The following is a 26,333-nucleotide window of genomic DNA, read 5'->3' on the forward strand; positions in this document are numbered from 1 at the left end:
GACCATGGGCAGGATTTGGCCCCTGAACCTTGTGAATCGGTCTGCAAAAGTCTAACTACTATTTGCAAGGTTGTATTTGCAACCTTCCCTTCCTGCAAATATTTAAATTAATTAATTAAATTTTTAAAAATTAATTCTAAGCAGCAGCACCTGCTTGCCGTCTCCACCCCAGCATTGACACTGAATCGGGAAACTGTAGACTTCCTGTTAATCCAGTTTACTTTGAGCCCCCTTCCTCGGGGAAGATATGAAACTCTCAGTCCGCAATCGGAGGATACCGCAGCAGGACATACTGGGCTCTGCCTGCATCTGTGATGGTGGGGGACGCATGGATTTCAGAGCCCCTGGCTCATCGTACACCCATCACAGGAATGGACTGCTTCTCTGGCCACAGGCAGAGAGAAGGAATCTTGAATTTGAGTTACCGGAAGCTAGCAAAGGGTTTGGATAGAAACGGGAAGTATTCTCATGCCCCCATCCAGTGGCTCCTCTGGAGTCCAAGGCAAGATGGGCCACCTGTCCGTCACACCCATACTCACCCACCACTGCCTCATTTTCTAGGCTGTCCATGCGGTGTGGAGGGAGAGAACCACATACGTGATACGTACAATATGTACATCTACCCAGAGAGACGGACATCCGTAGATTCACAGGCTGTCTCTCTCTGCAGCACAGACTGAAGCTGCAGTCCTCAGGCAGGATTCTTCCTTGGGAAGCCTCAACTTCGCATCTAAAGACCTTCGACTGATTAAACCAGACCCACCCAGATTCTCTAAGATAATCTGCTTTCCTGACAGTCAGCTGATTACAAGCATGAATCACATCTGCTGAATTTTGTCTGCACGGAAGCACCTAGACTAGTGTCTGGTGGAATACTGGGGACTGTCACCTGGTCAGGTCGGCACGTAACCACCCGTGTCTTGGCAAGAATTTCAGGAGAAGGCGCTCTCCGCGCTGTTGCTGAGTTTAGTGGAGGACATGACCATGTGCCGTGGTATGGCAGGATCAAAGAGGAAGCGTGCGTGCCCCTCAGCCCAGCAGTCCTGCGGGTGTGTACACAGAAGGGGAGAGCTCATTGTCATGGCAGAGTCTGAAACTTCCTGACCTCCCGTCAGAGGGCGAACAGAAAAGCAGAACACGGAGAAGCCATCTGATGGACGTCTAGTTGCTTTCTGAGACAGAATTAGATTCGCGTGTGGATGTGGGTCTCAGTCGAGAGCTATGGTCCTGCCAGGTGGACACGGACAGATCGGGAAGACGTGACGGTGAGCAAAATAAAGTAAGCGGAGGGAAGTCCAATGTGATATACTGGTGTAAACCACATGGAACATATGTTTCTACAATATGTAAATGGAGGGAACAACGCTGTAGTTTCTCAACATAGGTGGGAACGTGATAAAAGTCCAAAATCACAGACGCCAAAGATGTACGAGAAGTTCCCAATGGCGATGCCTCTGGGGAGCGTAATCGGGAAACTGGATTGGAGGAAATGAGAGATTTCAGAGTTATGAGCCCTGTTTTCTCTCTTTTACAAAAGGAAAAAAAAATCTGAAATGAACACAAAATGCAGTAACATTCTGTCGTTCCAGATTTTGCGTGTTCGATGCTTGCGACACACGCGTCCTATTTTTTATCTTCTATCCATAACACACACAGCGCGGAGGCATGGGCTCGCCTCCATGTGCTGATTGCCCGGCCCTGCACACCTCCCAGTCATGCGGACCTGCTGCCTTCCCGGTCCACGCGGACTCTGTTCCGAGCCCTGACGGGCAGCTCGTAAACTATCAGAAGTAATCTTCACAACAACACTAATTATTCCGAGGTTCACAGCCCAAGAAGCAGATGCTTGGAGAACTTAAACAATAGCAGGAAAGGGGCAGAGCCAGCACTCACGGCCGTTCTGTTCCAGGTTCTCACTCCCCCAGAACAGGTGTTTCAGCCCCAGAGGTGCGCCTTCAAACCTGATGAGGCCACCTGTGTGCTTCGTACACCCAACAAGCTACTTGATCAGCTCTGGGCCTCGGTTTCCCCATCTGTGGACCAGGGATAGTAAGACTACCTGCTTCGTGGGTTGCGGGTAGAGATGACAATGTTGAGCGACACCTGGCTCGTAGCAAGAGCTCCCCAGATGTGACCTGGGGGTTTCATTAACCTCATTAATTAACCCCTCTCCATGGCTTACAGGCTCTTCTGCCTTGAGAGAGGTTGTTTCTGCCCAGTCTGGAACATTCTCGATTCAGTGGGTCCTGTCCTCGGACCCTCAGTAGATTTGAACCCCCACCGTTGGATTAAAGGCCAGGTGTCCGGCCTCGGAGCTGCAGATGACGCCTCTGGGTGTGTGACCCGAGGGTGAGCGGGACCAGGTGCTCCTCGGAGGCCCCGCGGCTCACCTGGGACCAAGACAGGCATGACCCCTGCCATGGCCTTCCCATGGCTCTCCTTTCCTTCCTCCTTCTGTGCTGAGAGATGGCTCGCATGCCATTAAAGGCACGGTCTTCCAGTCCGTGATTGAGCGGTTCTTGGTACATTCACGGAGTGACGCTGCCACCACTACCCGGTCCCAGAAGGTTTCCATCACCTACAGATTCGACTCCTGCCCTTTGAACCGTCGCCAAGCCTTCCCCTCCCCCTGCTGCCGGCAACCCTCCATCTCCACGGATTTGCCGTCCTGGACACTTCGTGTGGACGGGACCCAGCACCGTGTGGCCTTCCGTGTGGCTCCTTGCACCCAGCACCACGGTTCTGAGGTCCGCTCACGGGGGCACGGTCCACGGGTCATCACTGTCCGTGGCTGGGTGTGTCCCGTGCATGGACGGAACATGTTTGCACGTCCCTCTTGTTCTTCCCAAGAGTGTTATCAGGGTCAGTGCCCACCCCCTGTCTGTTTCACACTCCAGAAGTAATTCCATGTTCTTTCTTTATTTAAAAATTAAATATACGATTTGTAAAAATACAGAAAACGGCCAAAGCAATTTACATTTATGAGGGCACCTCACACAACAAAGCATGTTTTCTCGGAAGCCTCAGGCTTTCTTCAAATTTGAAATGACAGTGATTTAAAGTCCCCGACTTTACTGATTCTTTTCAGCAGAGGAGGACTGTGGTGGAAGGGGGTGCCGGGCGGGGAAACACCGGAGGAGGAGAGAGGAAACGCTTCCCCGTCAGAGTCGTGCCTCCGTCGTGCCAGGGCAGCCGGGGCCCACGGGCAGGGGACACCGCGCTCGCAGGGGACACCGCGCTCGCAGGGGACACCGCGCTCGCAGGGGACGACTGCCTTCTGTGAGCTGAGCGGTGCACAGCTCCCGGGGGCCGCAGGCAAGGCTGCACCGGCTCTGGCCAGCCCTGCACCGAGGTGCTGCCCCGGTTCCCGGGTTGGGGGCTTGGCGGTTTCTGAAAGCAGGACAGTCGCATGCATTTCAATAGTGTCCTCGGCATCTCATCTAAACACTGAATTAGCCTTGACTGAAGCGGGATTTGGGAGAACAGCCAGCCCCATGCACCGCTGTGTCTGCTGTGTCCATTCATACATGTGCGTGCACACACACACAGACACGCATGCATACACGCACACACACGTGCACACACACGTGCACACACACGTGCACGTTTTGGCTCTAGGAAAGCTTCCCTCCATCCCGACACACCCGTCTCCCAGGTCTTTGGGTCCAGACGCGCGCCCTCTCCTGCCAGACTTGGCCGACATGCCCCATCCACGCCTGCGTTTCTCTCTGTTCTCCCTGGTTCCACAGTGTTTGCTGTGGCTTTCCATAATCCCACAATTTCAGGGAAGCAGGAAACTACCGTCCAATCTGAAAGCCAGCTCCTTTGCAGAGGTCAGGGGTTCATGCAGGTGTTTCTATCTCCTGACCTCTCGAGTGGCCCAGGCCTCCCTTGGAGAGATAGCCAGGACTCCACGCCAAGGACTCGGTCCCACAGCCCGTCTCCCACCTCTGTCTTCCCCCAGGGTCTGAGCCTCACCACCTCTGGCTGCCTCTGGAACATCACGCCTGTTTTCGTGCCGACAGGGTCTGCCCCCTTGCTTCATGATAGCACAGACTGCTTCTCGAGGTCCCGATAAAGGACGTGTCTTGGCCCCGCTTTGCAACTTACTGTCCAGGGCTGTGTTATAGCACAGGACCGTCTTCTGGGGCTGCCGTAACACACAACCCCGGGCTGGGGCTTCCTCAACAGAACGTTCATGGTTCCGGAGGCTGGAAGTCCAAGATCAAGGTGTCCATGGGCATGGTTTCTCCTGTGGTCTCTCCTTGACTTGCAGATGGCTGTGTCCCTGGTGTCACTTCCTATTCAATAAGGAACCAGTCCTATGGGATTGGGTCACCCTATGGCCCCATGGAACCTTGATTACCTCTTTAAAGACACTTCCTATCTGTAAATACAGTCACACTGAGGATTAGGGCTTTGACATATGGATTTGGGCTCAGGGGCACAATTCAGTCCACAGCACACACAGATCCCAACCTCGAGAAATCCCAAGTCTAACCTGGAGAGCTAAAACAAGCATCCAGCTCATCAAGGGACCCTTACCAAAACGTGCCCTTAAATACTTGCTAAGTGATTATAGGAACACTACCAGGTGCTGGAAATAAAAATGTTCAAAACTGAACTTACCACCAAAAGCTGTTTTCCTGCCGTTTCAGCAGATGGTCTCCCTTTGTATCGGTCAGGAGGATGTAGGATGTGCGGCAGTAACAAGCAGCCCTGAGGTCTCCAGCATTTACTCTCATTTCTTTTTTAAAAAAAAAAGTTTTATTTGTTTGAGAGAGAGCACACGGGTGGGGGGGAGCAGAGGGCAAGAGAGAATCTCCAGCCGACTCCCTACTGAGCACACAGCCCCACATGGGGCTCGATCCCACAACCCTGAGATCACAACTTGAGCTGAAACCGAGAGTCGGGCACTCAACCCACTGAGCCATGCAGGCGCCCTATTCTAGACTCCATACCTAGAGCTGGTCCACAGAGGGGCCCCTACTCAGTCAGGCACAGCCTCAGGTGACGGAGCAGCTACCATCTGGAATACTTGTGGTCACTCTGCTTCAGGAAAAGACCCTACAGGAAGGTGGGGCACTGCTCTTGCCCAGGAGTGACCCACGCCATGTCAGCTCACAACACCGACCAGAATTAGTCACATGGCTCCCACCAACCACACAATCTCTGTGCAGGAAACACAGTTTCACGGTGCGTCCCAAGGTGGCCAGAAGCCAGAAGGCAGGGGGGACTGAGCTTTGTCTGCACAGGTCAGCCTTGTGGGGCACAGTGCAGGGCAGGGTGGATGTGGAGGGACCCAGGGAAGACACTCGGCACGTGACCTCCACCGCAGCACCTCTCCAGCCGAGCCCACCAGCCCATGCCACCTCCCTGGCCATAGTTCAAACAGGGATGCTCGACTCATTTCGAGCCACTGCCCCCAACGCTTCCTCCACCCATCTACAATCTCCGTGACTGTTAATTCTCTGCTCCTGCCCTTTCTGGCAGCCGGTGAGACCTATACCACGTCCACCCCGCCTGAATCTTGACGCGATTCAGATAGGAAGGATAGGAAGTGTTGGGTGGAGGAGTGTGTATGTGCGCACGTGTGTGTGTGTGTGTGTGTGTGTGTGTGTGTGTACCTGCAGTGACCGTTAGGAAGCTAATCACAATTAATCCGCTAGGGAGTTTGCTGCCTTAATGAAGCCATTAGCCAAAGACCATTCTGAGAGAGAAAATGTAAAGACTGAGCTCCGAGCACATTACCTGTAATGAACCTGAAAATGGACTTGGGGAATTTCTGCGGTATTCTTAGCATCTGTAATGGCCAGTGCGCGAGCCGTCAGATTGCAGCCCCAGCGCTGGGAATCCTGTGGATCCAGAAGACCCAGCAGAGGGTTATTTAACTGCTGGCTGGTGGGTACCAGCATCAGAGAGAGGCTGGGACTTCCCTCATAACTGATGACTCTTTCAGCTGTGCTTCTGTTTAAGGCAAAAGGTCATTTCTGTGCCAATTGCTTCCCCGGAGAAAGAAGTGAGAAAATCTCTTCCCTTACAACTCCTGCTTCAAAGGGGAGCGGTGTTTCTGGAGACAGACTTTGGGAGGAATTGGCCCAAAGGTAAAAGGTGCTGATACATGTCCCAAAGCCACAGACCTTTCTTCCTTTTCTTTCTTTTTTTTTTTTATCTTCATTTGGCCCTAAAAGGGAGAATGACAGAAGTGCCTCTAGACTCAAATGAGAAAGTACTTTCTTTACCACTTTGAACATGACTACATGTGTGGAGGCGCGATGCTAATCGTTCTGCAAGAAGTTGGTGTGAACGGGGTGAGGCCGAGTCCCCACAGCTGTGGAGGAGGGGGTTCCGAGGGGCAGCAGGGCAAGAGCCTTTGGTGTGCTTCAAAGTCTGCATGAAAGATGGCGCCCCAGCGGGCTGGCGTCCGTCACCGAGGTGCAGCGGTCCTGGGCATCGGGGGATAAAAGTGACGGGCTCACTGATCTCGGAGCGGACGTGTGCTGTTTCTCTCCTTCGCCGGGTGGGAATCCCTTCACTCCCTCTTCTTCTCGTAGTGACCGTTTTCCTGGGTAAGCGTGTGAGTCACGGGGGTGCCATCCTCCCCCGTACGAGGGATGGGCATTTAACCCCCGTGAGACCAACCAGACTGTCCCCCAAAGAGAATGCAGATCCTCTGTGGGGGGGGGGGACTCGGGGAGAGAAATGGCCAAAGCTGTTCACTCCGCTCCACCTGGAGACGCTGCCCCTTCTTTCTGGTTTCCAGTATCCTGGGAGCGGATGGGGGGCCTGCCTTTCCAAGGCCTGCTGCTGCTTTTCCTTTGACCCTGGAGTGGCCCGGGACCCAACTGGTAAGAACCTGCATTAGTTCCCTATCGCTGTACCATGTTAACACCTGCTGGATATATCACAGTTCTGGGCACCGGAGTCAGAAATGGGTCCTATGGGGGCGCCTGGGTGGCACAGCGGTTAGGCGTCTGCCTTCGGCTCAGGGTGTGATCCCGGCGTTATGGGATCGAGCCCCACATCAGGCTCCTCCGCTATGAGCCTGCTTCTTCCTCTCCCCCTCCCCCTGCTTGTGTTCCCTCTCTCGCTGGCTGTCTCTATCTCTGTCAAATAAGTAAATAAAATCTTTAAAAAAAAAAAAAAGAAAGAAATGGGTCCTATGGAGCAAAAATCAAGGTGTCAGCAGGGCTGGGTTCCCTCTGGATGCTGTAGGGGAGGATGTGTCCTTTTCCAGCTCCTAGGGCCCCCCCACCTCTCCTAGGTCATGATCGTATCCCTCTGACCTCTGCCTCGGTCCCCTCCCTCGCCCCATCTTCCTCTGACCCTCACGGTCACCTCCTATAAAGGACCCTTACGATTCTGTTGGGTCTGGCCCTGGATAACCTGCCCATCTTGAGATCCGTCTCTTAATCACAACAGCAAAGGCCCTTAGACCACGTAACAGAACAGACTTGCCAGCTCCGGAGATTAGGGCTCGGGCTCGGAGTGGGGAGGAGCGTTAACTCAACCGACCACAGCGCCTTCCTGCTCAGACTAGCTGGAGCTTGTTTCTGTTGCCTGCAACCCAAACCCAACCAATGCACCACTTCCACTTGGTCTCTGCGAAAGAAGAAGAAATACGTTTCAGCCGTTGTAGCTGGTAGCTAAGAAGATGGTCCTACATAAACTGTTAATGTTTGTAAAATGTTACATTGTTGAATGTTCTTGGAAAATTGTCCCAAAGAATGGCCTTTTGCCCCAAGTTCCCAAGGGGAGTGCCACGGCATCTTGTTCTCAACAAGGACCACCTGGAAGGTTCCCCCTGGTGTTCAAGAGCACTGACTTGCCCCCTTGACCCGGTACGTCTGATTCTTCCGGCAGGACACTGAAATTCTGAACACCGCCATTCTCACGGGAAAGACGGTAGCCCTGCCCATCAGGGTGGTCTCTGTGGAGGAGAACAGCGCCGTGATGGATATCTCGGAGTCGGTGGAGTGCAAGTCCACAGATGAGGATGTCATCAAGGTAAGCGCCCCCATCCGTCATCTGCATTGACCCGATGGCAGCTTCCCTTGGGCATCCCATTCGCTAAGAAGGTTCAGCCCCCGGAAATAAGAAACTCAGCTGGTGGGTTTATGTACGCCACACTTGCAGTCGCTCCACTAAATTTTCCCATTTCGATTTTTCCATGTCGGCATCACTCCCGACCCGGTGTTCATCAGGTCTGCTTTGGGCTGTGGTTCAAACCCCGAGTACGCACAGTAAGCAAGCAGGTGATGGCAGGGGGGCAACGGTAAGCCAGACGTGCCCTGGGCTAGAAGGACGACCCGCCCTCGGCTACGGCTAATCGTGGCCACGAGTAAATGGAGCTCTTTATTGCCGTCTCTTCGAGAGAAACAACACATGGGATTTTATGTAAAGATCACTTGCGTTCCCGCATGGGCAACCAATTATAATATTTTTCATGGGCAAAAAATACATCTGCAACGTGAGTCCGGCCCATGGGGCAGCTGTTGGAACCACTGATAGGACAGACCATGAACCATGAGTCAAATCCTGCCCACCCTCCTTTGTGTAAATAAAGTTTTATTGGAACATGGCCGTTCAAACCTATTTCTGTATTGTCTGTGGTGGCTTTTGCGTGACCACGGGAGGGTCCCACCGTGATGACAGACACCATCGGGTCCGCAAATCTAACACATTTATTATTTCTCCCTTCCAAGGAAAAGTTTGCCTACAGCAATCTGCTCTAAAGTTTCTTGAGGGAATGACCGTAATTCTTGGTCCTTTCCACCAACATTGGCTGCGATAATGAACCCACAATGCTTGCTCAAGGAGTAAGACAGCGTGAGGGCTGTTCCAAGCCAGAAATGAACCGTTTGGCCTTTTTCCATATGTTTTGTAGTCCTGGAAACACACCCAGAAGAAAACATAAAGGTCCAAGGCAAGCAACCAAACAAAGCTTTTTCCCCTCACCAGGGTCCGACACAGCACCAGCGTCCTCTCTGCTGTTAAAAGCAGCACGTGTAAGTCAAAGAGAACCGTACAAACCTCTGAGTGCGGGGATTGGGGTGGGAAGATCGTTCCCTGCAGCCGGCAGCCCCCGCTCAGCTTCGGCGGCCACTGCTCTCGGAGCCTCGGGCCTCGGGCGGCATGCAAGCCGTCTGGGTTACGACAACCTCCAGCAGCGGCAAGGGGCCCCAGCAACACCAGCATATTCTCCCCGCTTTCTGACTGTTGCACGCAGCATCTCGAGGGAGGGATGCTTTTTCCTAATACCCCCGGGAGTGATTTCTGGGCTAACGGCAGCCGCAAGCCCACAGCGCCTTACAGAAGACCCGGAGGCCTGTGCGGGGAGCGGGAGGGACAAAGTTGTGAACCACACCAAGGGAAGCAACGTGAGCCACGCGTGTGGTTTAAATGTCTCGGATAGTCACATTCGGGAAAGGAAGAACACATGAAGCTAATTGTTTTTGACGCATGTGTTTAACCCACTATTTGAAAAGCATGATCATTCAACATGTGATCAATATAAAAATTATGAACGCGCCGTTTCGTGCTTATGGCGCCCGGTGTCCGAACCCAGTGTGCATCTACACGTGGGGCACACGTCCGACCCGACCCAGGGCTCCCCGGCCGCCGTGGCGAGCGGCTCCTCCGTTGGGCGCAAAGATCTCAACTCGGGGGCAGGGTTTCACCATGTCGGCGCTACGGATATTTTCTGCCAGGCGGTTCTTCGTTAGGGGGCTGTCCTGTGCGCTGGAGAGCCCCTGCTCTGAGGGGACCATGCTGTGTTTCTGGCTGGACAGTCACCCCACTTTCTTGGCCAGGCCGAGGTGGGGGGGAGGCTCTTGGCGGGATCTGGAGCCCACCCTGCCCCAGCCACGGTCACGCACCCCGGCCTTGGCCACCATCGGTCTTTGTGACTGATTTGCAATTCCCTAAAGAGCCAGGACCCCTGGTAAGGAAGTGTGACCCTTTGAAAGGACACGTTCACACGGATGGCTTTTCTGGATGGGTTAAAGGGTCCATCTGTGAGCCGACAAAATCCCAGAAGCAAATTTCGCTGCAGTTGTTGGTGTAACTATCTTCAGCTGCTCTTAAATGAGTTTGTCGTGGAGCCGTTACTCACTGCTATTTTAGAGAGTAGGAAAAGAGAAAGCTGGTGTTACTGGTATTTCCAGGAATATACTAGTATTTCTAGGAATAGATTCAGAAACAAATGTACCCGAACTGAACTAAAAATTGCCTCCTGAAACGACTCCGGAGTTGCTGCCCCAGGCTGCTGACGAAACAACGGGTCGTCCCGGGTCAGCAGGAGCCGAGAGGGGACGTCGGCCGAGCTTGGCGGACTCAGACTCCATCCCCAGGACGCAGACGCGGCCCGTGGTTCGGGGTCTGGTGAGGTCAGAGCTGGAGGGGCATGGCTTGGGGCGCCGTGGAGAGGGGGGCGGGGAGGGACCGTGTGGTGAGTACCTGGCCCGCAGCAGGGGCACTAGGGTCCGGACTCAGACCCACCCGAGCCCTGTAGATGATGCCAAAGGCTCCAACACCCGCCGTGTGTGCAAGCGGACACACCAACCTGCCCCGGTTTGCTGCCGAAGGCGAGACTCCTGGTCGGGGACGGAGGGCGGCCAGGGTTTCTGCGCCTCCTGCCCCAGATGCCTGAGCTCTTCTCCCCACGGGGCCGAGCCAGGGGCCATGCTAGGGACCCCTGCACACGCAGGCTGGGTTATGAGAAGAGCACTGGGCTTCGGGGCCTGAGTCCTGAGTAACGACCACAGACCGGACCAGGCTGGGACCTTGATCTGGGACGTCCGGTCTCCCACGCGGGGGGAGCCGTGCGCCTTCGAGCCACATGGTCAGAATAGCCGATGGACTGAGGCAGAAAGCCTGCCCGTCCTTCTCCCTGGAGAAGCTTGTCCACGAGCGTGCCTGCTCTGCGCTCTTCAAGGGGACCTTACCTCTGCCTTCCGAAGCTGCTCGCTAGATGGTGTCCTTGAAAAGACCATTCAGACAAAGGCAGTCGAGGCTTTGTTTGTAAGGAGTGCAAGAGAACCATGGAGGGTTTCTTCCAAAACCTTCCTGGCCTCACCGTTCCGAGCTCTGCAGTGTTGGGCAATCCGTACATCCTCTCCCCAGCCCAGGCTCCTTCGGAAAGTGGGGGCGGTCACAGTCCCTAGTTCAGAAGGCGGTTGTGAGGGTTGCCAAGTGTTATCAATCAAGAAAAGGACGTGACCTAGTAGCCAAACATAGAAAGGACTTAACTCTGACCCTGGCCAGCTCAGGGAATCCCTCGACAGCCCTCGAGGTAAGACGGGGCTGCGGGCGGAGCACTGACCGGCATCCTCTCTCTGCCAAGCACGCTGTTGCTAAATAATTAGAGTTGCAACTTATTTCGTGTGTACCGGTCAGTGGTGTTTTAGAAAGCTTCCTGGGCTGGGTAACCATCACCGTGACCCAATTTTAGAATATTTTTGTCACCCCGTTTGCCGTTAATGCCCATCCCCACCCCCAGCCCTGGGCAACCACTAATTTACCTTCTGTCTCTGAAGATTTGCCTTTTTTGGACATTTCATAGAAATGGAATCATACAGTATGTGGTCTCTCATTAAAACAGCTCGGTGATCATTTCTTACACATCTCTCTTGACACATCAGTGCACATCCATATATAGAAAAATAATTTTTAAAAAATGGGATCACGAAACACAAACTTCTTTTACCACAATTTTATAACTGTCAAATCTACACACACACACACCCCTGCAGCCCCCCTGTCAGCCCGCAGGGATCAGTGTGGACCTGCCCCCTCAATTCTATGCCCCTCACCCCGTGGGTGGGATCACGCACACAGACCAAACACACAGAGAAGGGTGGGTTGTGCCGGTGTGTGTGGCAGAGACGGGCCACGGCTTTTACACTGCTCCGCCTGTTCCCTCCTCTCGCGTGTCCCTGACCGGCGGGCATCTGGGAAAGGGAAGCAGTGGGTGGCGAGGGGACTGCTCTGCCGGCATCGGATGTGAGTGGGGGGCCCTGGGAGCTCCATGAGCGTCTGTGTAGATGTCCATCCAGGAGGAGGAAGAGCAGCATCCCCGGGACAAAGGCCTCGGGGAGGGGACACGTGAGGTGGACGAGCAGCTCCAGGGCCCCCGTGACCCCACGGAGTGGTTGCTGTCCCCATCTGTCCACACGCCAGCATCTTCGGGAGAATGACGCGTCCTACAGCTGACGATGGGGCCTGGGGTCATGCCGAGCTCTCTGGGTTCACAAAGTCACGGTATCTTCACAGCATACGTTGAATCACATGCTGGTACATTCCAGAAGGTGTATGTTGGTGATTTCCTGGGCACTGTTCCAGTACCGGGGCCTCAGCCATAAGTAAAACACACGGAATCAGGCATCGCGGTGATGGAGAGGGGCAGACGGAGACGAACACGTGAGGATGACAGGTGGTGATGAAGGTCAGGGCGTGGGGGGCCATGCTGAGAGGGGCGAGGGGCCCTCTGGATGGAGCGGTCTCCGAAGAGGACACAGTGGGCCAGTTAGCAGGAAGTGACAGCTGTCAGTGCCCCCCGTAACTGTGCACCCCCGTCTGCACCGTGCTCCCCACGCACCCCTCATGCTAAGGAGCGGAAGCTGGGGCGCCCCACCCCACCCTCCCGAGTCACCCTGGCCGCAGCCTGCCCGTGCCTTCCCCGGGAGCTCCTGAGGCCACAGGTGCCGAGGCACCGCCCACGACGGGCTGGGGGTGACACGACTTCGAGCATCGTGACGGGATTTCCAGCGCAGCCTGCCTGACCTCCAGGCCACAGCCCTGGTTAAGGTCCCCGGCGCTGAGCTAACAGGAACACATGTGGCGACCGGCTGCCCGGCTCTCCCGGGGCCCACAGGGCCTGTGCTCTTTCCAGAACTCGCTCGGTGGAGGCCTCAGTTTCCCCCGGGCGCTGCTCCTGTGGGCCCGAAACTCCCTCTCACTGAACGTGCCTTTGATCCACTAGCCCCGAGGCCTTGGGAAGCTGGGCTCTTACCAGCAGCCCCGAAGTGTCGGTCTGTGAGGCCCGGGGCCACTGTGGGTGGCGCCCCTCGGGCCGGGGCAGAGTGGGCCGACCTTCCCTGGGAGGGAAGTGCGCTCCCCACCCTCGCGCCCGAGGGCGCTGGGCGCAGCATCTTTATCTCCAAGAGCCACGGGGTAAAAGCAATCCGAGGCCCGCAGAGCAGTTCCGGGAACGCGGGGCACCAGGCCCAGCCATGCCCCGTTCCGCCGTGTCTCCACTGCCATGTGAGGACGCTCCAGGCATGAGAGGCTCCCCCAGCGCCAGAATCCTGCAGCAGAGACTCCGAGGGCGGGTCAGGTGCACGCCCACGCCCCCCGCCGTCATCTTCCTCCAGCCCCCATTCTTCCTCCAGCCCCCGTTGTGTCCCCTGCAAAACTGCGAGATACTCGCCCTCACCTGGAAAGTCTGCTGTGAGTTTTAGCCTTGGCGCACGCAGAGCAGGCAGGACTGTGCGTTCACGTTGGCGCCTCTTTCGTCCCAGGGAGACCCAGCACCGGGGTGCTCACGCTGGGCTGGTCGTGCCCCAGGGGGACATGGGGTGATGCTCGGAGACGTTGGGGTTGTAGTGACTCAGACAGAGGGGGCTGCTGGCATCTGCTGGCTGGAGGCCACGTGGGCCACTAAACGTCGTACCGTGCTCGGGACCGTCTGATCCCACAGAATCACCCGGCCCAAATGTCGAGAGCCCCAGGCCTCGGGTTTACTATCAGACTTTTGATTTCCTCTAAGAGCAACAGGGTCCTGCTGGGAATTCTCGTTTGGATTTTAAGTAGATCACACCAGTGACTCTGAGGTCAACACTATTACAAGTTCATTTTGCAGATAAAGAAACTGAGGTCCAGAGAGGTCGAGTGACTTGCCCAAGGCCACACAGCCAGTAAATGGCAGAAGCGAAATTCAAACCCACGTCTGCCCGATCGCCGGGCCCGTGTGGTCTGTGGCGTCTGGTGCGCTCGGGCACGTTTGAGAGCGCGCTGCTCTCCTCACAGCCAGATGTTAAGATTTGCCTAAGGCTGCATGTGCAGTATGGCAGCTACCTACCACGTGTGGCTATTTAAGTTAATTAAAATGAAATAAAGTGGAAGTTTCAGCGCTACAGCTGTGCTCGTGAGGCATGTGGCCAGTGGCCGCCATCCGGCTGGCACAAACACAGGGCGCTTCCAACAGTGCAGGAAGCTCCACGGGGAACGCAGACCCAAGCCTCCAACCCTCCAACCAGAGCTGGGTGGCAGAAACAAATGCCCGGGACTGGCCAGCAAGGAGCAGATGGCTCTCACCCTCTGTCTTAGGCTACAAAGAATAACTGTCCTAGTAAAAGACCTTTGCAAAAGATAAGGCCGTTTGTTTACGAGTCAGACTTCACTGGAGCCAAGAGACGCTCCATCTGGATTCGCCTAAGGAGCCCCGGGAATCCTGCAGCCGGGAGCGAGTGGCCTTTGCAGTGACGAGACATGTCCGGCCAGCTCCGTGGAGTGCGGGGTACGGGGGTCCAGACTGGAGCCACGTAACTGGCTTGCCTCGTGAAGCTCCGGTCTGGGTTAGCGTCCTGTCCTGCCAGATCCCGAGCTTCCTGTCCCTCTTCGGCCTCTCTGCTGAAATCAGTTTGCAGACAAGGATTTGGTCTCAGGCCGCGTCGCACGCCCGCCTTCCCAGGGGTCCATGACGGCTCTGTCAGGGACTACGTGCTTGTGGAGCGATGAAGACTCCAGTTGGCTTAACGAGTAAGGGCAGCAACTGTCCTGTGCATGGGAGGTCTAGGGCAGCTCGGCTTCACCTGTGCAGGTGTCATTCTGAACCCCCATGTGGTGGCCCCTGGAGGCTGGAGGCCCACAACTTCTCAGGCTCAAGTGCAGCAGAGATGAGAGGCTCCCTTTGCTCCGTCGGAAATCCAGGGACTTGCTGTCAATAGGGCAGGCTGAGCTGCGTGACCACTCCTGGACCACGACCCGGGGCCGGGGCAGTGAGATGTGTCGGGCGTCGAGACCTCCCGAAGCACGTGGACCGAGCATGGGAAGCATGTGGCTCCATGGGGGTTCCCCTGAAAATCTTTCGAAAACTGTTTATTCTAAATTAAATGAGTAGATGTCGGGCAGCAGAAATAACGGGCGTCCGGGGCATCTGAGCTGGAATGCGGGTTACTCCCATTTGCTCTCATATGTGCGCCCATGCAGCTCTGCTCCTGAGCTCTTAGGGGATGACTAATGGCCATACGGTGTCAGCTTAGGGACCATGGTGCCTCCTCTGGTCCTCCTTGCTGAGATGCTGATGGCAAGACAGGTGTGCAGGTGGGTTTGTGCTGGGAGGATGTCCAGGAGAGCCTGTGTCCCTGGTTCTCCCTGGAGGACATGGCCCTGCGGTTGGCTGTTGAAGCCAGCGGGTAATTGGCAAGGAAGTGGACGCCTGGCGTGTGGACAGTTTGAATGGGGCAATCCCGGCTCAGAAGAGGAAAACACCTGTCAGATAAAGAGAGCAGACTTGCTTGAGACTCGGACCAGCTGGCCTGCCAGCTCCCTCTGACCGCCGAGCTCCCAGAGGGGAGACCGGTGTGGTCATGGCCAGGGGGGCCTGGTCCTCCAGTACACCCCTCCCGAGATGCCCCCGTCTATCATGTGGCTAGACTGTTTCTGTGCTCGCTGCCGGGGGACCCGTGATTATACCCTCTGCTCCTCGCTCCCAGTGACAGAGTGACAGCACCGCATTCAGTCGGCGGCGGGGGCTGCTGACCACCCCCTCTCCCAGTAGCTCTGCTAGGCCTGGGGGTTCAGAGAGAAGCCATGGGACACCCAGTCCCATCATCCTGGATCCAGGACTTCAGGACCTCAAGTGACGTCACCAGAGGAAAGCGAGCCCATCGCCCCCCGGGGATGAAGGTGTCAGTGACTCAGAGAGACAGGTCAGATCTGTTTAGGGCTGTCACTCTGGAAGCTTCTTTCCACGCTCCGCCTCAAGGCAGGAATAACCAGAGCCCCTGAAAACAGACTTCTGGGCTACGGCGTCCGTCTGCCCGGCCCTCCGCATACGCCCCGCCCGCCGGCCCGGCCCCACCTGCCTGCCCGCCGTGTGCCAGGCGCTGCGCTGATTCCCGCATTTGTGGGATTTCTCCTTGAATTATCCTGGCAGATCTGAGATGCCGTGGTCTCCTCGCCCCACACGCCCCAGCCTGTAGCCTGAAGGAGGATCCCCCACCTCCCCTGTGCTTCTGCTACAGGCCCGGCCCTGCCTCGGGGCCTGCGCCCAGCAGAAGGGCCGTGTTGAGCGCTGGGCCTTTGCTCGGACGGTAGATACCGAATTCCACTTTCTCCGCGTGCACGCGTGCACACAGGCGATGGGAACCGTGTCAGCGGCGATCTCACACCGTGGACCTGTACCAGAGCATCAAGGCGGACGTCTTCAGTGCATACGACTTTGACACGTCAAAGTACCTCCATTAACTCTCAGAGAATACCAAAGGCTTTTTTTTCCCTTCAAAAAACTGTGTGGCTTCTAACCGTCCATGGAGGGGATGGAGCTGCGACCCTGTTCTCCAAGTCACACGGGCTACTGTGCATGATGGTGTGAGGCCGACTTCCGAAAAGAGAAGGAAGGAAATCAGGTTTAATGAGTCTCTTGTCGGTGAGTGCCTTGGCACGGAGACGTCACAGAAGACCGCGTTATCACAGACCTCAAGCAATGTCTTTACATCCTTTGCCCTTTTTTATTCCAAAGTGAAAGGACAGAGATAACTTTTCACCAATTACATTGGCAAAGATCATTTAAAAAAAAAAAAAAAGAGGAGGCTTTCTGGAGCTAAACCACTGCTGTCACGTCCGAGTCCGAGTGCTACTTGCTGTGTGACCTTGGACAAGTTGTTCAACCTCTCTGTGCCCCAGTGCCCGCACCTGGAAGTCTGTGGGCTCCGCACAGAATCTAGCATACAGCAGACACTGCATAAATGCTAGCTAGCTCTTCCTGTCGATTCCCTCTTCCTGGGACCTTCCTCCCCCAGACCCCACAGGGCTCTCACCTCCCCGCCAGGGAGGATCCGAGCAAACGTCACCTCCCGGAGAGTCTGCTCTGCTCCCGTCCTCGGGTGAGGGTCCTTCGTTCGTGTTGCTCGTGGCCTGTGCTGCTCATGGCTCTTTCCTCGTCGGCTTGTTCTCATCTGCGGTCGTTCTCCCGAAATGTAACCTCCCGAGAGGAGCCTCGTGCCTCTCACTTCCTGTCTCCAGCACCTGGACACAAGCCTGGAATGGAGCAGGGGCCCAGGGAGTGTTTGCTGAAAGAAGGAGCCCTCGGTCGGTGGATAAAGGAGGCACAGTTTAGGGCCGGGTGGTGTCCGCAGGTCGGCTCCCTGCCACACGCAGAGGCCACACGGGCACTCCCCTTCTCTTCCGTGGCCGAGCGCCCTGGCCAGCATCCCAGCGCGGCCTCCCCGCCTCCCATCCCAACCTCCCCTCCCGGCGTCTCTCCCTCTGGCCTCCTGGCCTCCGCTCCCCTCCCTGCCCGGCCCCGCCCATCCAGGCCTGGCTCAGCATAGCCCCCTCTATAAGGACCGGATTCCTGAGCCGAGCATGCGGCGTGTCCGAGTCTCGGCGCATTCCTCATGGTCAGCTGGATAAACTGCGAGTTATCGCTGAACAGATTTCCGGGGCCGTGGGAGTTCCGTTTGGCCTCGGCGGTGAGGGGCAGGAGGGAAAAGAAGGGAGGCGTGCAGACCTCGCCTCAGAAACACTGGCTGGCCCAGGCCCTGCCTGGCCCTTGTGGTTGTCTCCCTGTGATGTCCGAGCAGCCACTGTGACCCCTTCAGCGACGAGGGAGCCTGGCGTCCAGGAAATGTGAAGCTTCCCTGCGGCCGCCGTGGGGGAAGGCTGCCAGCACGCACAAGCCGCATTGGCCGAAGGTCGTCGGAGACAGAAAAGGGGTCAAATCCCAAAGCTGGGTCCAAGTGAACGCCGCTGCTCCAGGACGAGGAGCGCTCCACAGACGCTTCCCGAATCCACTGTGTCCTTCCCAAACCTGGGAGCCAGGCTCCCCGTCTTCTCTTCCTCCCAGACCTCCAGTGGTCACTCGGCCTCCTGAGGAGGAGAGACAGAAGGATAAGAGGGGGGGACTGGAGCGGGGACAAGGGAGGAGGGAGCATGGAAGCCCCTGAGAGTGACGGGTGGGTGCACCTGCAACCAAGCACTTAGCAGCTGTGCCCCGTTAACAAATGGCCCGACGTCCACTTGTTTTAACCAGAGATCACATATTCTTGCTTCTGCATTTGCAGGCCATCCGGTGGTGTGTGGGCTCAGCTGGGGTGGACCCCTCACCACACGGGGGGCTTAGACGGGCTCCATGGGTCTCGTTCCAGGGTGGTGGAGAGGTAGCAGCGACTTTGGGGAAGAGCCTCTCCTGGCCGAGCACACAAAGCCCGCCCGAAACACGCAGAACCTCTAAACCCTGAGCTGGGACTGGCCAGCTGTCCCTTCTGTTCACATACTGCTGGCCAAAGCTCGTCACGGGGCCAGGTCCACGGCAGGAAGGGGAAATAGAGTCTGCCTGCAGTAGGAATGAGGCAGGGATCAAAACCAAACAGCTCCATCATCACAGAGCCGGTGGGCATCAGGGTTGAGAGCAGAGGTTAGGGGTCGACTCTCTGTGTGGCTCACTGACTACCTGCTGTGTGATGTTGGGCGAGTTACATCACCTCTCTGTGCCTTTGATTCCTCACTTGAAATATGGTTGGGATTTGAAAGATAAAGTACCTTCCCTCGTGTGTTCTTGGTGAGACTTCAGTGAGATCAACCATGCGACCCTCTCAAAATGGCTCCTGGCTCAGTGTAAACGCTCAGCAAACGTTTGCTGCTGCTGTTATGGAGCGTGGGATCGCCGGTGAAATCCTGCCTCCTCATGTGCACTTGTGTGTGCACCTGTACGTGTGCATAAGCACACCTGTGTCTGCACCTGTGCGTGTGCGCCTGTGTGTATGCCTCGTTTTTGTGCACCTGTGTGCACCTGTACGTGTGTGCACCTGTGCATATGCACACCTGTGTCTACACCTGTGTCTGCACCTGTGCGTGTGTGCACCTGTGTGTGTGTACACCTATGTGTGCACTGTGCACAGTGGGGCAATGTGGGACCTGGTAGCCCCGAGTGGCCCCGCTGGCAGGAAGTGTGGCCCTGTGCCTGAGCACCAGGTACTATTTTAGGCACAGAAAAAACACTGAACGCTGAACAAAGCCGTCAAAAAGCTTTGTCATCCTAGAGTTTATGTTCTAGGAAGAGAGCACAAACGATAACCACAATAAATAGGTAAAATGCATAGCGTATGAGAGGGTAATACATGATAAACGAGAAGAATAAAGCAAGGGAGGGGTCTGGAGTTGCGATCTGAATACAGATGTCGGAGAAAGGGCCCCTGGGGAGCGCACGTGTGGGTAAGGCAGCGTTTCTCAGCCGTGGCACCACTGGCATTTGGGCTCTGCTGATCTTTGCTGGGGGCCGTCCTGTGCGGCAGCACCAGATGTCATTTGCACATCTCCCAGCTGTGACAGCCCCTCCCCTAGTGCTGACAACCAAGAAGATCTCCAAGGTTTGTCAAATGTCCCCTGGGGGACACAATGGCCCCCGGTTGGTCTTCTGTTGAAGACCTACTGGAGATGAGGAATAAACCGCACAGGCAAGTGGGGGAGGAGGTGCCATCAGGCAGAGGAAACAGCAGGTGCAAAGGTCCTGCTGCAGGAGGACCAGCGGGGGCACAGGCAACAAGGCAGGGATGCCTGGAAGGTGCACGGAGAGATCCCAGCACACATCAGGGAAGAGCTGGTCTTCTCTAAGGATTTTGCCAGAGTTGAAAAGGGTTCTGTGATTCACACGAAGTTCTCCACGCTAGCCCCAGGTTAAGAAGATGGGAAAATGTTGAGAAGAGGTTTCTGGGTTGGAAATTCCTACTCGTCCTTTCAGATCCCTCTACCTCCTCCTCCCACTCTGGGAGGTTGACCTTTGCGATCGCTTTACCAGGCGTGGCCATCCCCGGTTTCCCCGCGGGCTGAGGCTGTGGGAGGCTCCAGCAGACGGGTGGGGGGCGGGGGCAGCAGTTTGTTCACCCCCGGGGCCCCTTCCTGCAAGCTTGCAGGTTGACAGCGGCTGCACCCTCCCCCAAGGTCACGGCTCCTGGAGGCAGGCGTCTCAGACGGGGCAGCGCCCATGCTGGGTTCCGGTAGCCACCCCTCAGCTGGGCTTCCCCGGTGTCCCAGGGCTGCTGTAACGCATGGCCACAGACCGGGCGGCTTAAAGCAGCACTATTCTCCCCCCGCACGGAGGCCAGCAGTCTGAAATCGGGGTGTGCGCAGAGCGGGTCCCTGCCTTGTGTCTGCCAGCTCCCGGTGGCCGCAGCCCTTGCTGTTCCCTGGCATGTGGCCGCACCTCTCCGTCTCTGCCGGTGTCCCCGCATCACTCTCCAGCCACTTGCCTCTTCACCCTCTTCTCCTCCTCTGAGGACACCAGTCCTCTGCGGCCCACTCCGAGCTGGTATGACCTCGTCTCAGCTGATGACGTCTGCAAAGACCCTATTTCCAAACCAGCTCCTGGTCTGAGGTTCCACGTAGACGTGGAATTTGGAGAACGCGCTTCACCCCTCTCCCCATGTCTGTCTGGCGTGCTGTGCCATCTCCTGCTGGTTTCCCGTAGCCCTGCCCGCACCATTATACAGCATGCCTTTGTCATACTCTCCTCCGGGTGACATGCAGGTCTGTTTCCTGCCCAGACTTGGACTGATCCAGCCCGTCCGAGCGGGCTCGTTTGGGATGGGCCAGGAGACAGGTGGCCAGGGCCGCCAGTGGAGAGGATGCAGATGTGACCCTCCCGGACTCGCCGGCCAGCAGCCTCTCTCGGCCCCTTCCTTTCCCTGCTCACCTGCCAGCAGGAACGGAGATGACCCCAACACCGCGTGGCACAAAGGATGACTTCCAAGGCCCCAGTATCAGGATGCTGCCTGGGACGATAACCGTCCAAGCCGTCCGGCAAATCCACCATCTGCAGCCGCCATCAGCAGGTGCGAGCCTCACCCGCCTCCCCACCGCGGGCAAGCCCGCCCCCACCTCCGGAGCCCCAGCTCCCCAGCTGCCTCTTCTACTGGGACCACTATGGCTGCCCAGAGCTCCAGAAAGGACCGAAAAGAGGAAAGCACATTGCAGATGTTCTACAAGAAGGCATTGCTGCTGCGTGAGACCACGCAGCATTTCGTGTGAAGAGAGCAAGGCCACGAACTCAAGAGTACAAGGAATGCAAATCTGATTTTTTGTGTGTCTGAATTTAATTTTTATTTCCCGCCCCCCAGGCTCCTAAGTGGCAAAAACAAAAACAAAAACAAAAAAAACCCTCACACACATGAAACAACTATGCCAGGAGTTTGATTTCCAAATATAATAAGTTTGAAGTACTAATTAGAGATCCAGGTGGAGATGTTGAATAAGCCATTGGGCTCTGGAGGCAGGATTCTGGGACTCATGGGCACAGAGGTGATTTAAAGCATCATAACTGAATGATCATAGTCATGGAAGGAATGTGTTATGGGCTGGATGTCTGTGTCCACCCCACCCCGCCCCAATTCCTAGGTTGAGACCCTAACCTGCAACATGGTATAAGGAGGTGGGGCTTTGGGAGGTGACTGGGTCACGAGGGTAGAGCCCTCGTGGATGGGATTAGTGACCTTAGAACACAGTCCCGAGAGATGCCTCAGCATTCCACCGCGTGAGGACACGGGGAGAAGGTGGCATCTGAGAGATGGGACGGACCCTCACCAGACACCGATCTGTGGGCATCCTCATCTGGGGCTTTCAGCCTCCAGAGCTGTGAGAAACAACTGCTCTTTAAGCCCCCAGACTGCCATATTCCGTTATACCAGCCGGAATGGACTAAGACGGGACATAGAAGATTACATGGAAACAGAGCAAGGGGGATTGCATTATTTCAAGGAGTGAGTCTCCAAGTGGTCCCAGACCTGGACCATCAGCATCAGCTGGGACCTTGTTAGAAATGCAGTTGTGGGGGCCCCACCCAGACCTGCTCAATTGGAGACTCCAGGGGTGGGTCCAATAGTCTGTGCTGTGAACTCCCTCTCAGATTTTCTGTTAAGTTTGGAACCTGCTTGGTTCAGAAGTCACATTGGATGTCAATGGTTGACCAGCAGATGGCTTTGCCCTCCCCCATGAAAGTGGTCCCCAAGCGGTTCCCCACAGGAAGGGTGTGGGTGATGTCGTCAGGAAGTCGCCACGGCCCCAATGACAACAGAAGATGTCAACTGACCGAGTGCCACTCAACCAGACCCACCCTGGCCCCTCCAGGTCCTGAGAGCAGGCATCAGTGGCTGGGTCAGTGGCCACCATGTGTTTGGAGTGCATGGTTTAAATGCCCGAGTGGGCAGAAGCCAGTGGGCAGCTTTCTCAGTGGGCAGCCCACCCACCATGACAGATGAAAGAGAGTCCCAGAAACGAAGCCAAGGGACTAAAGAGATTCCTGTGGGGTTTTCGGTTCTTATTTTGCAGATAAGCCAACTCATTTTGTGATATTGTGGTTCTCACTTCTAGCCACTTAGGAGATGATTAATGCATCCCGAGACTTCCCCAGACATTTATGACACCTTCAGGAATAGCAGTGACAATGGCTCTATCATGCACTGCAACTTCATACCCTTGGCGTTCTTCTTAATTATTTATATATTCTGGAGGAGCCAGGTTCCCTCCCACCAGAGCTCAGAAGGTAATAAATGAGCAAAGTCAATGGTCTGTAAATTACAACATTGATTAAAGAAGCGATTACTGATATAACTCTTGCTGGGCTATTATGCTAATGCCTGCCCAGATCCAGGACAGTGTTTACATGCTAATGGCAAGTCTGGGACAGCAACTAAAATTGGTTTCCACCCTTAATCAGTAGGTAAACATTTTTAAACCACTCTTGACCATGAGTGAGAAGATCCATCCATGTGTTCCCCTCCCAGCTGCTCCTGCCACTGTCCCCAGCAGATGGAGGAAATTCTCTCTGCCCAGCCCTCACCAGCTGTCCTTCAAACAGAAGCAAGGGCTAGAGATGAAAACTGGGCCCAGAGTAGCCATCCATAGTTCCAGAAGCTGGGGAAAGAGAGGGTGACCACACGAGTTCATTGCTCAGCATCGATGTGATTTAACTGGGTCCACAGACCCCCAGAAGGAGACACTGCTCCTTTGAGAGTACACAGTCCTGACAAGAGACAGATAAGCAAATTGGTGATTGTAGCCCTAGTGTGGTAAGTGCTACATGAGGAGTCCATGTGTGACTTCATTAACCCCAAAATGTTGTGCAAAACTGTATGTATATGCATTTCCGTAGCAAGAATTAGCTTGACATGTGTTCTCAAAGGAGTCAGTGGCCCCAAAAAGGTTAGGAAAAACTGCTTGAGAACTTTCTGGAAGCCTTCAAGTAAATGTCTTGCATTTCCACTGCTCTTGGCTCCGTCATGTATCTGTTTCTAACCACATCTCCCCTCACCCCAAGATCCTTGTTTGGTTGTCCTGAAGCAGGCATCCCCATGAAGAAAGGGTTCTCTTCATTCACCCATCCACCTGTCCACTCATCCTTCAACCCAGCCATCCACTCATACGTACATTCATCCATTCATCTATCCACCCATTCATCCATCTATCCCCCCACCCACCCATCCACACACCCAAACATCTATCTATCCATCCATCCATCCACACATCCATCCATCCATCCATCCATCCATCCATCCATCCACTCACCCACCCACCCATCCACCCACCCACCCATCCATCCACCCATCCATCCATCCACCCATCCATCCACCCACCCATCCACCCGTCCGTCCATCTGTCCGTCCACCCGTCCACCCATCCACCCATCCATCCACCCGTCCATCCGTCCATCCGTCCGTCCACCCACCCGTCCACCCGTCCATCCACCCGTCCACCCACCCGTCCACCCGTCCATCCATCCATCCATCCATCCATCCATCCATCCGCCCATCCATCCATCCATCCATCCATCCGCCCATCCATCCATAAATACATCCACACATCGACCTGTCCGTTCAGGATCTGCTCTGCTAACCTTCTGCTTCATGAACACCTGCTGTGTGGAACCAAGAGATCAAAGATTTAAAAAGATGTACTTCTTTCCTTCAAGGATTTCAAAGTTTGGTGGTTGATCTGGACACATGGGGCCAGTATAAATCGCATTTGATCAACTTGAATACGCAAGAGAGTCATGTCATTTCTTGAAAACACAAGTTGATTTCTAGTCTCAATTTTCAATTCATTAAGGCTACAGAGCATAATCCCAGTCTAATTTTCAAAAGACGTAAGTATTGCCAAGGCCTTGGGAGAGGGGGGTTTCCAGTCTTCCAATGTTCTGCTTACAGTCCCTAGGGCATCCGTTGCCAGTCAGAGTTACCTTGGATATGGTCCTGTCCCTGTCCATGGAGCCCCTTCCAGCCGGTCCCAGGGACACAGGCATCTTCCTGCCGCTTGTTTGCCACGTGAGAATGTCCATCGCGCTGCGTGCAGATTCCCCTCCCTAAGGTTTTAGACTTTGGAACACAAAATCTTGATGCTTGCAGGCTTTTATTTTATTTTCTGTGTGTTTGTCTTGCTTTGTGCTCTGTCTCAGCCCTTTCCTGAGGCAATGATGTGGTGGGAATGGGAAAAGCAGAGGGAGAAACACAGGGGGAGGGGACATAGATTGGGAGTCCCTAATGTGATACGGCCGTTCACAGGCTAAGCAGTTACAATACAAATATATAAAGGATCCCGGGGGCCGGGGAGGTGTCTGGCCAGGCCAGTAGGGAAGAAAGGGTGTTCTTAGGCAAAGGGAGCCTCGTGTGCAGAGGCTCGGTGTCTCAGACTGTCAGGAGCGGGTATCATCAGAGATCGGTGAGTCAGGCTGCAGAGGAAGAAGGTAGCACAAACCCTTCAGATCCTGGGAGGGTGCTTGGGGTGCAGCTCATCTTGTGAGCAGGCATCAGCCAGGGGAGCAGGTGCCTCTGGCGCCCACCGAGAGTTCAGGCTCGGCTGCAGCTCACTTTGGGATTGGGCCACATTCCACGTTAAGCTACTACTGTTTTCTGTCCCAGGGTCTTCTCAGGGGCCGTGGGTTAGTGTGTCAGCCTGGAAATGCCAGGGGGTTAACACACGGGGCTGGTGAGAGATGGGAGCCTGTAGGTAATATTCCTACCTCTTATCCTTCAGCGGGACAATTTTGTAGGCTTTCAGGAGGTTCCAGAGAAACTTATCCACAGCAAGGAAAAAAAAAAAAGATGTGACTTTCTATTGACTCATCCTCTTTCTCCGTCTCCTTACTCTACTCCTGAGCCCCTCTCCCAAGTAGACCAGGAGCACAGAATCCTTGTCTCAGGCTCTGCATTGAGAGGATCCAAAATGAAGCATGTGTGCTTTGCTAGAGAAAAAGACAAATGGAAGAAAAGTAGTCTGCAGGGCCCGGTGACTTCTTCCCCCTTTCTGTCTTTGCAGGTGTCTGACCACTGTGACTATGTCTTTGTCAATGGCAAAGAGATGAAGGGCAAGGTGGATGCAGTGGTGAACTTCACCTACCAGCACCTGAGCGCCTCCCTGCACATCACCGTGTGGGTGCCCCGGCTGCCCCTGCAGATTGAGGTCTCTGACACAGAGCTGAGCCAGATCAAAGGCTGGAGGGTCCCCATTGTGGCCAGTAAGAGGTGAGCCGGGGATAGGGAGATGCAGCAGGGCCATGGTAACAACGGTTTACTGACCACACTGCAGGAGCCAGGACAGGGCCAGCATGTGGTAGGTGCTGGTATGATCGCATGATTACATTCTCTCCAGGCTCACCAAGGCCCGGGATAACCAGCCAGGCAGGAGGCTGAACAGCGGCACGGTCCACATCAACCCCAGACTGTGTGCGTGCTGCACCTGGGCTTCTCGCAGACAGGCCTGAAAGGGGCCCCCAGAACGAAGCGACAGAAGTGATACATTTTTCTACACATGAGCCACAGTTTTGCCTTATAATGTTCTGAGATGAAGAGTCCATTCGTGGGGAGCCTAGAAGGGCCCATCTCAAGAGCACGGTACAGCTCTGTTCAATAGACCTTGCTGCAGTGGTGGAATGTTCTAGAATCACGCTGTCCACAATGGCAGCCACTAGCACGTGTGGTTGGGGAGTGCTTGGAATACAGCTTGTGTGATCACTGATTTAATTCTTGCTCATTTAAATTAAATGGTAAACAGGCACACGTGGCTGTCAGCTACTTATGGACTGGACAGTGTAGACTCCGTCAGTGTTAGCTCTTAAGTCCTTC

General features: G+C 55.2%; 1 protein-coding gene across 1 annotated transcript in view; it reads left to right on the plus strand.

Annotated features, from left to right (window-relative positions):
* TMEM132C (transmembrane protein 132C) overlaps positions 1 to 26,333 on the plus strand; it is a 195,727-nt gene that overhangs the window by 161,329 nt on the left and 8,065 nt on the right. Inside the window, exons 5-6 of the mRNA XM_040619422.1 lie at positions 7,864 to 8,007; positions 25,528 to 25,733. Coding sequence (XP_040475356.1) covers positions 7,864 to 8,007; positions 25,528 to 25,733 — 350 coding nt within the window. The remainder of the gene's footprint in view (positions 1 to 7,863; positions 8,008 to 25,527; positions 25,734 to 26,333) is intronic.

Source organism: Ursus maritimus, unplaced genomic scaffold, assembly GCF_017311325.1.
Source record: "Ursus maritimus isolate PB19 unplaced genomic scaffold, ASM1731132v1 scaffold_33, whole genome shotgun sequence".
NCBI classification, from domain to species: Eukaryota; Metazoa; Chordata; class Mammalia; order Carnivora; family Ursidae; genus Ursus; species Ursus maritimus.